Source organism: Pungitius pungitius, chromosome 3 (genome assembly GCF_949316345.1).
Source record: "Pungitius pungitius chromosome 3, fPunPun2.1, whole genome shotgun sequence".
Taxonomy (NCBI): Eukaryota; Metazoa; Chordata; class Actinopteri; order Perciformes; family Gasterosteidae; genus Pungitius; species Pungitius pungitius.
The window spans coordinates 16,175,057-16,188,467 of NC_084902.1; the positions used below are offsets into that span (position 1 = coordinate 16,175,057).

General features: G+C 40.7%; 1 protein-coding gene across 1 annotated transcript; it reads right to left on the bottom strand.

The window, feature by feature from the left end:
- Window positions 1-7,969: 7,969 nt before the first annotated feature.
- On the bottom strand, window positions 7,970-13,208 carry rhbdd1 (rhomboid domain containing 1). The gene is made up of 8 exons (XM_037459208.2): window positions 12,614-13,208; window positions 11,910-12,077; window positions 11,403-11,682; window positions 11,039-11,171; window positions 10,475-10,563; window positions 10,323-10,388; window positions 9,603-9,746; window positions 7,970-9,509 (listed from the first exon to the last, which is right to left on the bottom strand). Exons 2-8 carry the CDS (start codon window positions 12,060-12,062, stop codon window positions 9,403-9,405), a joined length of 972 nt encoding a protein of 323 aa, XP_037315105.2. The 5' UTR covers window positions 12,063-12,077; window positions 12,614-13,208; the 3' UTR covers window positions 7,970-9,402.
- Between the last annotated feature and the right edge of the window lie 203 nt (window positions 13,209-13,411).

The following is a 13,411-nucleotide window of genomic DNA, read 5'->3' on the forward strand; positions in this document are numbered from 1 at the left end:
ATTTATTTTGCCGGGAATAGACCTCATTTAGAACGAAATACGTGTGTGTGTGCGTGTGTCTTTGTGTGATAGACAACTCCCTCCCTGTTGAACAGAGCTCTAATCAGAGTCTCTGATAGCCAAAACGGGAAGTTCCATTAAGTTCCACCACAGGGAAGGGAAGAACAAAAGGGAGAACAAAGTCAGCAGGATGATTAGAAGTGTGTGTGTGTGTGTGGAAGAGGGGGGGGGTTGAGAATACACTATAAATAGTGTGGCAAAGTTTCTGTAGTCATCATCGCCAGAATGCTACTCTGGCTCACTATGGAGGACAAAAAATGACTTAAGTATAAATACAGCAATAAATGCATAAATAAATGAATAAATGTGTAAATAAATTCAGGAATACATTAATGTGAAGATAAATAAATAAATGTATGAATAAATAAATAAATGCTGAAATAAATATGAAAATAAGTAAATTAATGTAACCATAAATAGATAAAAGTTTATAATAAAGGTCATACACAAATACGTACCATCAATTTATTTCTACATTTCTGTTCTCCTACATTTATTCATTTATTTATTTCAAGGGTCTGTATCATATATTTATTCCTACATTTCTGTTCGCCTACATTTCCACATTTATATACTACTCCACTTCAGCTCTGAGGCTGCTGCGGTATGGAATAAGGTAATAATGTCAAGTGTTTCTTCTGGTTTTATTTACCATCTTTTAAAAGTAGCTTTATATGGTTTTGCAAATGTAACGTTACAGAATATTTACTGATGGTAACGTTGATGAACTTTTTACACGGTTCCATGGAATAAACTCTTCAGTATATGAGATCATTTGCAACCCCATTACTTGATTAAATGAAGTTGAATGTGGTCCGATTTTGTTTTTTAAGCACAATTGCATCAGTTTTACCCTTATGATAGTGCTGCATTCAGAAACTCAACAAGTGAAATATGTTTAACTTAAAATATATATTGCATGTAAAATGAATATGGCCAAATGTATTTAGGCAGCAGGTTCAGGTTAAAGCTCTAGTTATATTTATTTCTACAGCACATAGCTGGGTTCAGACTAACACAGGAACACAGTCTCTTAAAATAATCTAAATTTTAAACTGCAGTTTATGACAGATCAATGTTGACTTGTGATCAACGTGTGCTGTTTGTACTGTGAGGTCACATTGCTTTTGTGGTCTCTTCTGACTTTTGTCTTGTTGTTTGCAGAGTCCACCTTAAACTCCATTAGAGGACAATGATTTAGATGAAACTGAGACTCAAATTCTGCAGCAACACCCCAACACTGGATACCAAATGGTGGTTGGGCCTTGAATGCCCCACACACACGTATACAAAGTGACAGTAGTCATCATCTGTTTGGTTATTTACTTGTGCATTGATTCTGATCAGATGAGATACCTACAGTGCTAACTCTATACCTATACCTTTTCTATTGTGAAGTCTGAAGGAGAGCTTTGCTGAAGTAAATTGTAAGTGGCAGCCAGTCATCATATCCTTTTTAAGAAATTAACACAGATTGTAAGCAGACTAAATTATTTATTTCCCCATCAGGATAGAAAGGGTCTGAAAAGACGTTTATAACGGCGTACTGGATGTCTTCTTCTTCATCTTTACCTTGAGGGAAAAGGCCATGTCAACCTGACAACGAAACTCATCTCTATGCTGCACTGGTGCTTTGTTCCCCACGTACAGAAACACCTCCAGGTTATCCAGGATGGCTGGACCTGCTGCGACTACGTACCGAGAGACACCAGTCCTACTGAGCACTGAGGGAAACCAGTCCACCCCGGAACTGTGGAGTCTCCTTGAACACGAGGCACTGCGGGACTCAGTACAGTTGTAAATTAATTCAGTCATTTTATTTTTACTATGAGCTTACATTCCTACATGGGACAATGTCAACATGAACCGTATCTCACATTACACTAAGTTTTTAATAATGTCGGGAAGGTTCATTTCAAAGTACACGTATCAGAAGCATAATGTAACTAACAGAGAGGCCTGTACATGTTTTGTCTGCTTATCATGGGCATATCATTTGCTAAAATGTTGATCCTCGCAAGATTTCTGACAGAGGAGTAAAAAGAATAATCAGAAGAGTTTTCCAAGAGCCAAGGACCACTTGTGGAGAGCTTCAAAAAGACCTGCAATTAGCAGGTACTGTTGTCTCAAAGAAAACAGTAAGTAATCCATGGCTTGTGTGCACGCTCACTACGCAAGACTCCATTGCTGGAAAAAAAAAGCATGTTGAAGCTTGTTTAAAGTTTGCTAAACAACATTTGGAAAAGCCAGTGAAATACTGGGGGAATTTAGTGTGGTCAGATGAGAGCAAAATTGAACTGTTTGGATGCCATAATACACACCATGTTTAGAAGAGAAATGGCACTGCACATCACCCTAAAAACACCATACCTACAGTGAGGTTTGGACGTGGGAACATCATTGTGTAAGGGCTGCTTTTCAGCAAATGGTACTGGCAAACTTCACATAATTGAAGGAAGGGTGAATGGGCAAATTTACAGAGACATTCTTGACAGAAATCTGCTGCCATCTACCAGGATGATGAAGATGAAACGAGGGTGGACATGTCAGCAAGACAATGATCTGAAACACAGCCAAGGAAACTCTCAACTGGTTTCAAAGATAGAAAATAAAGTTGCTAGATTGGCCCAGCCAATCACCTGACTTAAATCCCATTGAAAATCTATGGAAAGGACTGAAGATCAAGATTCATAGAAGAGGCCCACGGAACCTTCATGATCTGTTAGTGTGGAAGAATGGGCCAAAATCACACCAGAGCAACGCATGCGACTTGTTTCTCCATCCAGGAGGCGTCTTGAAGCTGTCATTACTAACAAAGGCTTTTGTACAAAGTATTGAATAAACATCAGTAAGCGTCAGAGGTGGGACAAAGTCATTGTTATGCAAGTCACAAGTAAGTCTCAAGTCGTTGCCCTCGAGTCCCGAGTCAAGTCGAGTCAAAGATGAGGCAAGTCCCAAATCGAGTCCAAAGTCTTACCATTTTAGTTTCTAGTCATTTCAAGTCCTCTTATTATAGTGGGGACGGGGAACCCTGGGTGATGGTGCGCTGCCTCACAGACCTAGACTACGAAGGGAAGGGTAATGGTGGATCGACTATGACTGTGTTATAGTACTTTAAAACGGACGTTGACATAATGTTGGCGAGGATTTCCATCGGAGTCTGAATCCGGGTTCAAAAATCCAGATTTTTGTAAGCATGAACGAGCTGTCTCGTTGATACGGTCAAATGGACTGCAGTGATTGGATGTTGTGCAGGCAGCGCGCGCTCTCTGCATACAGGTGGCGCACATTTTTTTGACAGATGCAGATAAACAGAGCGGCGCGGTGGTGTGAAAATGTTTTACCCCAGTTTTCATGGGAAGTAGCAAGTCTTCTCGAGTTAAAAGGCTCGAGTCCAAGTGAAGTCACGAGTCATCAATGTTAAAGTCCAAGTCGAGTTGCAAGTCTTTGTACGTTTTGTCGAGTCGAGTCTGAAATCATCAAATTCATGACTCGAGTCTGACTCGAGTCCAAGTCACATGACTTGAGTCCACACCTCTGGTAAGCGTGTTCAATACTTTTTCCCTGTGTCATTTCACATTATTACACATAACTTTATTTCTGAACTTCTTTGTTTTGGTTTCTTTGTATGTATGTATTACTTGGGTTGTTACCAACATCTGGTGAAAATGTCATGTCAATAGCTCATTTGGAAATATATTTACTGAGGAAAATGGTGACGTGTTCAATACTTATTTCACCCGCGGTATATTAATAAACCGGCTTTACTGAACTTTCATTTTTCTCAAAACACAGAAAATATTTGCAGCAACAGATCACCTCGTCCTTCTCCGTTCAATGTATGGACCATGCCGTTTTGAAACCTCGGCTAGAATCAAGTGAAGAGGAGAAGCTGTGTAATCAATAAAGACTTGTTGGCTGAATCAGGGCCGGCTCAAGCCCATTGGATGCCCCAGGCCCCTCCCCCCTCCCCACCTACCACCTAGGCCCACAATGAACCATATCAATTCCATGTCATCATTTTGATATACATTATGTTGTATGTATTATACTTCACATTTATATTTGATGAATGTACTACAATCAATATAATGGTCTCAGAATATTTGAATTTTTAGTGACTTTGAAACAAACTTTAACAACAAATGATGTAGCTATTCAATTCAATTCAATTCAATTCATTTTATTTTGTATAGCCCAAAATCGCAAATTACAAATTTGCCACAGAGGGCTTTACAGTCTGTACACATGCAACATCCTCTGTCCCGAAACCCTCACATCGGCACAGGAAAAACTCCCCAAAATATGAAAAAACCCTTCAATGGGGAAAAAAGGGAAGAAACCTTAAGGAGAAGGTCAGAGGAGGAATCCCTCTGCCAGGATGGACAGACTGCAATGGATGTCATGTGTACAGAATCAACAATGTAAAAGATGTACAATACACTCAATTTCTCTAACTGAAATGATACAAGTAATTGCAAGTAGCAGAACAAGTGTACGGCAGGACCACCACAGGGACAACCTCCATCAGATAGAACCACCATCCACAGATCATAACAAAGATGTTTATGATGACAGTCATATGACTCATATTTAAAGTAATGATGATGGTAGCAGCAGGTGTCAGCAGAGCCATGCCAGGAGTCAGAACCAGGGTCTCCTTAAAACTACGATCCACGGAGACCTGCTAGGCAAGAAAGCACAAAGAACTCCCGGAAAGATGCTGAATTAGTGATGTACATTAATAAAACATGGGGGATTGTGGAAGGAGAGAGTGAGTGTGTGAGTGAGAGAGGGGCTCGGTGTGTCCTGAGAAGTCGGAAGTTGGTTCCACAAAAGAGGAGCTTGATAACTGAGGCTCTGGCCCCCATCCTAGTTTTTAAAACTCTAGGAACCACAAGTAGCCCAGCATCTACGGAGCGCAGATGCCTTGTAGGTCAATGTAACAAGCTCTTTAAGATAAGACGGTGCCTCGCCAGCAAGTGCCTTGTAGGTGAGGAGAAGTACCTTAAATTCTATTCTTGATTTAACAGGAAGCCAGTGCAGAGAAGTTAATACAGGAGTTATATGATCCCATTTCTTAGTTCTTGTTAATACACGTGCTGCAGCATCCTGAATCAGCTGGAGAGGTTTTAAAGATTTACAAGAGCAGCCTGATAACAAAGAATTACAGTAATCCAGTCTAGAAGTAACAAATGCATAAACTAGTTTTTACGCATCACTTTGAGACAGGAAGTTACTGATTTTCGATATATTACATAGATGAAAAAAGGCAGTCCTTGAAATCTTCTTTATATGAGAGTAGAAGGACATATCCTGGTCGAAGAGAACTCCAAGATTTCTGACGGTGCTGTTGGATACCAGAGCAATTCCATCCATAGAGACTTTATCACGTGACAGTTGACTTCGAAGGCGCTCTGGACCTATCATGATAACTTCCGTTTTTTCCGAGTTTAGCATCAGGAAGTTGCAGGTCATCCAAAGTTTTTTGTCCAAAGACAATCCTGAAGTCTAACAAGCTGGTTGGTGTCTTCTGGCTTGATCGATAGATACAGTTGAGTATCGTCTGCATAACAATGGAAGTTTGATGCGATCTTTTCTGAAAACGTCGCTCAAAGGAAGCATGTACAGGGTAAATAAAATCGTTCCAAGCCCAGAACCTTGTGGGACTCCGTGACCAACATTGGTGGTCCTCGAGGATTTACCGTTCACAAACACAAACTGGGATCAATCCGATAAATAAGATTTAAACCAGCTGCAGTTCCTTTGATGCCAATCAAATGTTCTAATCTCTTCAGCAGGATACAGTGATCGATGGTATCAAATTGTCGGCACTGAGGTCCAGCAAGACAAGAAAAGAGACAAGTCCTTGGTCCGATGCAAGTAGAAGATCATTTGTAATTTTCACCAGTGCCGTTTCTGTGCTATGATGCACTCAAAATCCTGACTGGAAATCCTCGAACAAAGCATTGTTTTGTAGAAAGTCACACAATTGATTTGTGAAAGATTTCTCAAGGATCTTAGCGAGGAAGGGAAGATTAGAGATGGGTCTGTAGTTAGCCAACACCTCTGGAGCTAGAGTAGGTGTATTAAGAAGAGGTTTAATTACAGCTACCTTGAAAGACTGTGGTACATGTCCTGTCAACAAAGACAGATTCATAATATCCAGTAGGGATGTGCTAATTAACAGAAAAACTTCCTTAAGCAGGAATCGGATCCAAGAGACAAGTGGAAGAGTTGGATTTCAAAATTGTAGAAGTCAGTAGATCAAGGTTGATGGAAGAGAAACCATTCTCTCTGGCTTAATGTGTCCCTCGTTTTTACATTCTGCATTGTCCCTGCCAAATAAATACAAATAAGATTTAAAAGATAAATTAGGCTGTAGTGTAGAATCAGGGCGGGTTGTGTCTGTTGCTTTTTTCAAATACATACAATTGATTTTCATCTTTTATACAGATATGTTATGGCAAAAAGCAATACAATGACAAATTTTTTCTCTTCATATGTTCATTTGTTGAGATTTATTACTGATCTTGTGAGTCATACGACAGGCAGTAAATACATCTAAATTCAGGGTTTGATTTCATTTTATTTCATTAATTATTGTTGTGGAGAGAAAAAATGTATGCTTACAAGCACCACTAGAGGGTGCCCCCCACAAATTCGCCTATAGGAAGAGCCGGCCCTGGGCTGAATAAAACGTAGCACACCTTACAGGAAGGTGACGCCCCCGCTTCCCACAAGGGAAGACTGTAGACAACCCCCCCACTGGGTACTAGGTATAACGCCATGTGGCTGCGGAGGTGAAATTGGTTGGTTTGTGGTTCTCGGTGCTGTAAAAAAATAAAGCAGTGAACGCTACGTGGCTATCTAACGGTTTAATACAACGTTAGTATGTTGGCACCTTGAACAACAACCATTAGGAAACGTGAGCTAAACTGCTGTTGTTACGCTGCTTACACGTTAAACAGGAACTTACGGTCCCCAAGCTGCTCAGGTACATCCCACCAGGTCGAAGCCATGAGCTGCTAGCTGCTTCTAGACGCTCTACAGGAGCGAAGTACTGGGATCGATTGCTTCTGTCTCGCTCCTCTATTTGACCTATCCTGCTCAAGAATGAGGTTCGGCCCGCCTGAGCTCATTTACATACGGACACAGAAATACAAGTATAAATAAATGAAGAAATGTAGAAATACAGAAATGTAGAAATAAATAAATGTAGCAATACAGAAATGTAGAAATTATTTATTTCATTATGTGTAAACTTATATTAATACATTAATGTATTTATTCATTTATTTAAGCATTTATTTATATATACGTGTATTTACTCATTTATTTATACATTTATTTATTAATACTTAAGTCATTTTTTGTCCACCATAGCTCACAAGCAATAAAAAGAGAAATGTGCCTCGGGCTTGTTGTGATCCCAGCAGCTACAGCAGAATGCAAAGTCAAATTGACCTTCACCTCAGATTGAGCAGAGGGAGGGTGGGAAGTGTGTGCGTGGTGGGGGGGGGGGTTGTGTGACGGAAAGATGGAGGATGATTCTAATCGAACATATTCACAATACTTCTATGTATCTTACATATTTAAACACATTCACAGACTTCTTTAGTACAGATGTTTCTATCATTCCATAGTTACATTTGAATATTATTCTCATAAAGCATTATGAGTTACCCTAAGTCAAGTGGAGAAAGAAAAATGCAAAATCTATGCTAAATTACTTTTTTTTACTTCACATCATGTGTGTAATGAAGTATTACCATAGTTCTTATAAAAGTGCAATAAGCAGATTATAAACACACTGTATTAAACAAGTATTTAATGCATTATAGACAAATCCAAGTGCAAGTGTTTTAACAACGTATCTGCCACATTGGCATATCTCTGTGAATATTATTCCAGTCAGAAGTCTTAGCTTCTAAAATATAAATCACTTAGAACCATGTTTAAAATTTTAAATCATGCTGTAAAATGTTCTGTTCCCTTTAGCCAAAAGTAGGAATACTGGCCATAAACTGCAGTGTAGTTGTTTCTTAAGTAGTGGGAGTAACCATTAATATACATAGTTGAGTGAGTATAAAGTATTAACATAAGTACTTAAGTAATTAATAACTATCATATGTTAAATAAGAAACATGACACAGGTCTGTATTGTTCCAACTTCCTTTAGTGTAATGTAGACATGACGATGATCATCAACAAGTAAAAAAATAGATCAACACACAATATCCCCAGTCTTTATAAAGCGTAACAAAAATGTAAATACTGTAAGTATATCTTTGGAACGGCGTATAAAATACATACAAATCACTGTTTTGCCCGGTATTAGGACAGCCCCCCCCTGCCCCCCCACAAAAACAGTGGGGCGGCACCTGCTGTGCGCTGTGTGTCACCGCCCCCCATCCGCCCCCCCTTCATCCTCCACTGGGGCCCGACGCTCCCCTTTGGCAGTGTGCAAAAAAAGGAAAAGGAATGTGCCCACTGTCAAATGAACCCGTTGGGCACGGTGGGGTCGGGCTGCACAAACTCACTGGGGGTTCCGGGTGTTTCGAGACTCTTTTTGAGTCGACACCGTGGCGTACAGGTTTGGCACCGCTACACGGCTTTTAGGGCCCGTGGCGGTTGACGGCTCTTTGGGTCTCTAATTTAAGTCATCCTATTTCCCATCATGCCTCAGGGCTTTAGGGGGAACGGAGCCAGCGACGTCGCTTTTCGCTGAAAGCTTTTGCTCAAAGTAGAAATGTGATGCAGCTGCTACAAAAAGGAGATTTCATGAAGCTTAGTCCTAAAAACCAATGTTCTGAGCCATGAGTAACAACAGTAATACCACGCATGTTTTGGTGAAATAAAACACTGGGACATTGACATTGCTTATAACAGGTGAGCGCGGATTGTTGCAGCTCAGAAACAGCGACCAGGAGCAGCACTGTTTACTCTAGATACATGCGTGACACCAGATTTGATTCACCAGGGTGCGGTTGGATGAAGTAAAAGAAGTACAAATGTGATATTATGTTGTGTATCTGTCTCACAAGTTCAAGCAGTTGTAACAATAGAAAAACTGAAGTTCCCTTTAACTTGCTTTTTAATTCCCCCACATACGCCGTTAAAATCTTTCGTTGTTCACATTCAAGTTCAAAAGCAAACATTTACTCCCGGTGAAGAGGCAAAAGAGGCCACACAATAAAAAAAGCTGTTCAAAGTTTTTGTCTGTTGGTTGGACCTTGTCATGCCTGTGTGAAGCAAAGTCAGACCTCAGGAGGGAGCTCGTCTCTCGGCACCTACAGCTTCTTCTTTTCCTTCTTCTCCTTTCTCCGCTGGCCTGGCCGCTCAGTTGTCGAATCGCCTGAGTCTCCTCAACCTGACGTCCTCAGCTGTCGCCTCCTCAAAGGGGCGGAAACCATAAGGAGGGGGAGCACCTCTCTGGCTGCTTTGTCCTTCAAAAAAAGCATTTGTCGATTCAGACACTTGTGATTTGAACACTCTTTTTTCTAGGGAGGCAGATTCTACAATTTAGTGCCACCACTGACCTCTGTCATGCAAGCTGTTTCTGATGGCCGCCTCGATCTGCTCCTCTTCCGTCAGTCCGCCTGCATAAGATGCTGCACGAGTCGTTGTGTAATCTGGTGGAGACTGACGGTATCCCGAGTATCCTCCACCCGCGCTGCTGTAGCCTGCAGACACACACACACACACACACACACACACACACACACACACACACACACACACACACACACACACACACACACACACACACTAGTGGCATGAGTATTTAAGAAAACAAAGATACCGAAAAATAAAACCCTCTGATTCAGTTTTTAAAAATTGGGTCACTACTCCATTGCTTCTATTTTTATTGGGGGGTTGCTGAAGGAATCATCGCCTGGGCCGCGTTCCTCCGTACCTCGCTTACGGAGTTAGCCGGATCATTTTCAGGATTGGATTATATAAATCAGGCTTTTTGGTTCCACAAAGCAAGTTTAGCAAAAACACCATAGCAACACATCCATAAACTTGAACCTAACTTAAGTTAGCTAGATAAGCTCGCCACTCCCCCGTAAAAAAAATAGCAGCTCCCATCCTAAGAGATCCCATTGCTGAAGGAGTGATATTAGTTAGATTAACAAATTTTTAGGGGCCCTACACCCCTCTGCCATTGTCATTTAAGTGTGAAGCTAACAGTTACAACTCAATCTAAGCTGCGTGTTGCAATTAAACAATTTTAAATAATGGAAAAAGGCCTGTACCTGTAGTGCCTGTAGAGTGGTAGTATGCGTTGGCCCGGGAGCTATATCCATTTAATGTTACAAACCCTGGTGAAAATGTAGGAAAGGAGACTATTTAGGTGTACACATTGTGGAAACTTGTGGGGGGAAAAAAAACAGATTTAAATTCTGACCTGCACATGTCTTCATGACAGCCTTCAGCGGTCCAGCAGTATATAGCAGACCCACCAGGATACCCGCCAGGTGACCGACAAAAGAGGTCCTGAAGAAGTGGAGCACAGATTAATTCCCAACTAATGAAACACTGCCTCCAGGTGGACACTTTTAATCATAGCATCAGATAGAATGTCAAAAATGAAATGTTAAATGTCAGCCTTTTCTAAACATGTGCTACATTATTTTATTTTCTTGAGACATTGTTTGCTCCAAAGATGTTTTTATTTCTTAAAGTTTTGCAGAAGTTTGAAGTTGAAATCAGCTTCCTGATTGCACAGACCACTGAAAGCGGCACAGGTGTGCGATATACAACCGGTACTGCAATACTATGGAAAAAATATTGAGATCAACTTCAACGTGTGTGAACTGGTCCTTTATGTGTGGGTTATCCCGTTAAAAAAGGAGACAGTGCTAGAGCCCTGCAATGTACACCATCGTGGTTCACACTCGCATTTCTGCAGTTATCTGACAAAGAAATCCTGGTGAATTCTCAAAGCAATCATGTCTGATTGGTAACTCACCCAGGTGATGTTATGTGGATCAGCACAAGCTCTACCCAGCTGACATAGCTATTAGACACGGGGAAACCCATCACATAGGTCACACCTCCAGGATGGTAATGGTTACTGACCACCTTCAGAGCAAACAGGACACCTAGAAACATTTATGAAGAAGTTTGCACTGCTTAGCATAACAACAAGAAAGGTTGGAAGTAGAGGTGGTAAATATATAAATAGTTAATAATGCTATATAGCAAGTGACCCCTCAATTGTCAAATCTTTGTGGATCTACACAGTTCCATGTGGTACCAGCAGACCTACATAAAACATTGAATCTTTTAAACAATTACAGGTCTTGCGGAAGTTTGGGTAGATTAGTCTGTACCTGAGAAGCCGACAGCACAGGCCATGCTGTAGGATTGGTCCTGGGTGAGCTCCGTCAACAAGGCCTCCAACGCCAAATAGACCAGTCCGGTGATCAGAGAGAAGACTGACAGCAGGTAGAGGAACCATGGGCCACCCAGCCGTCGCTCCAGCTTGGTGCCCTTCCAGAGGAAGGAGAGCATGTTGAAGTAGAGGTGCCAATCATCCGCATGGTGTAGCGGGGAGAGCAGAAGGCGGCGCCAGTCTTTGAACCAGTAGGCCTGCTGAACACTCACACAGGTCTAAGGGTTGGATACATGTTATTAGTCATATTGATAAAAAATACATTACAAATACAATTTAATATTGTGCAAGGCAATGCTTCATGTCATTATCATTTTAATTTGACCTGTTATTATATCCTCTGCTAGTTCTATGATATAAACAAAAGATAACGAGAAAGTTGTCCCCTGAGGTGAACCAGAAGAAGCAAATAGTATAGATGATTATCTTTCTATTTTTGCATTACCTGCATCAGTGGAGCTGCGGGGAACAGGTAAAGGTACACATTGAGTCCCAGGACAGCCAGAGTGACTGGGGGGATGTTGTCCAGGCCCATCTGAAACACCTGGGAGGCGAGAAGCATCAAGCCCAGATGGGATCCCCTTTGTCGGTTCCGCATACTGAAAACTGAAGACTGGGCAGATACAACTGTGAGATTACAATTCAGTCGTTTCTGTTCGATCAGAAAAAAAGAAATCGTGGAAGCCGGAGGAGAAAAAGGTGAAACAAATGGACCAAATTGAGAGTCTGGATATTCCATGATGCTTTCCCTTTTCTTTTACATCTTCTTGTAGTGTCGGTTTAAAAACAATTCCCCTATTGCTAAAATCAGAGCCGTTTTTGGAGGTGGCAGATTAACATTTAGCTCAATACGAACACCCATTGGTATTATCTAAAAGTGTCGGGTTCATACTAAAATGTATTAAACCATTATCAAAAGTAAACTGACCCAGGCATTTCTGGGTTTACCGTGTGGTTTATAAAATGGAGATATGCTTCGTATTAAATATTTGAAAAAACAATGACGTTTAAATAAACTAACGTGACTGTTTACCTAACTATTGTTAAATAGCTTCTCAGGAACGAGCTCAGTAATGTTAATGACAATCAATTGCCTACCAAAGAAGTTCTTCCTTATCAAAACATAAATTTGACTTAAAATAAACTTACTGTGAGTTCAGTCCGTTGTCCGGAAGCTCTCACGGGATTTTCCTCCTTCCGAGGTGCTTATGCTAATGCTAATGCTAGTATTAACATTAGCGCTTTTGGATGGTTTCGAGCTTGTACACCAAGTCCGCTTCAAATGATTCGACGCTCAGAGAAGAAATCAATTTAGGTGTGTATTAATTTCCTCTACACGTCAGCAGAATGTGTTTCTAAATATTTTATAATTTCTAGTAGCCAGCGTTACCTTAACTACTCAGCCAAAGTAGTGGCATTGCGTCAGCTGTCACGTGACAATAACAGATCTATATGACTGACGCATGCGCATTACGGATTTCCCTCTTGAGTGACATGTCTCCAGCTATGGATGGTGTCCAGAGGAGTGAGTAGTTAGCTTCACGTTGACCATAGTTTTTGACGTTTACATTAGTTAAACAAGTCATCTTATATTTTAAGACAATATCATTCATTAGCATATATTTTTACTGTTAGCACAGCATATCATATCATCGCTGGGGAACAAAACTGTAGGGCTTTTCTCTGCGTTGTCAGCTTGTGTATGCTTAAGAAGGTCTCTATTTGTTTTATTGTTGAGATGGTACAAAAACACATCTATCTACTGTAGCCTCCACATCATGACATGCTACAAGGTTAAGCACTAATGATGTATAGGTACTTCTTACATGTTTTTACATTTTACTATACACGGACTGTAACAACATTACTGATTTTACCTCAGTAATGATAAAACGTTGAGGTAATGTTGAATAAATATTAGAAACACCTCAGTATAATACAGTAAAG

Excerpts from the sequence above, each read along its gene's own strand:
- rhbdd1 (XM_037459208.2), bottom strand. The coding sequence starts at position 12,062 with ATGCGGAACCGACAAAGGGGATCCCATCTGGGCTTGATGCTTCTCGCC. Across the intron at positions 11,683-11,909 it reads CCGCAGCTCCACTGATGCAG|ACCTGTGTGAGTGTTCAGCA; the intron begins GTAATGCAAAAA and ends TCCAACCCTTAG. Across the intron at positions 10,564-11,038 it reads ATCCACATAACATCACCTGG|GACCTCTTTTGTCGGTCACC; the intron begins GTGAGTTACCAA and ends CCACTTCTTCAG.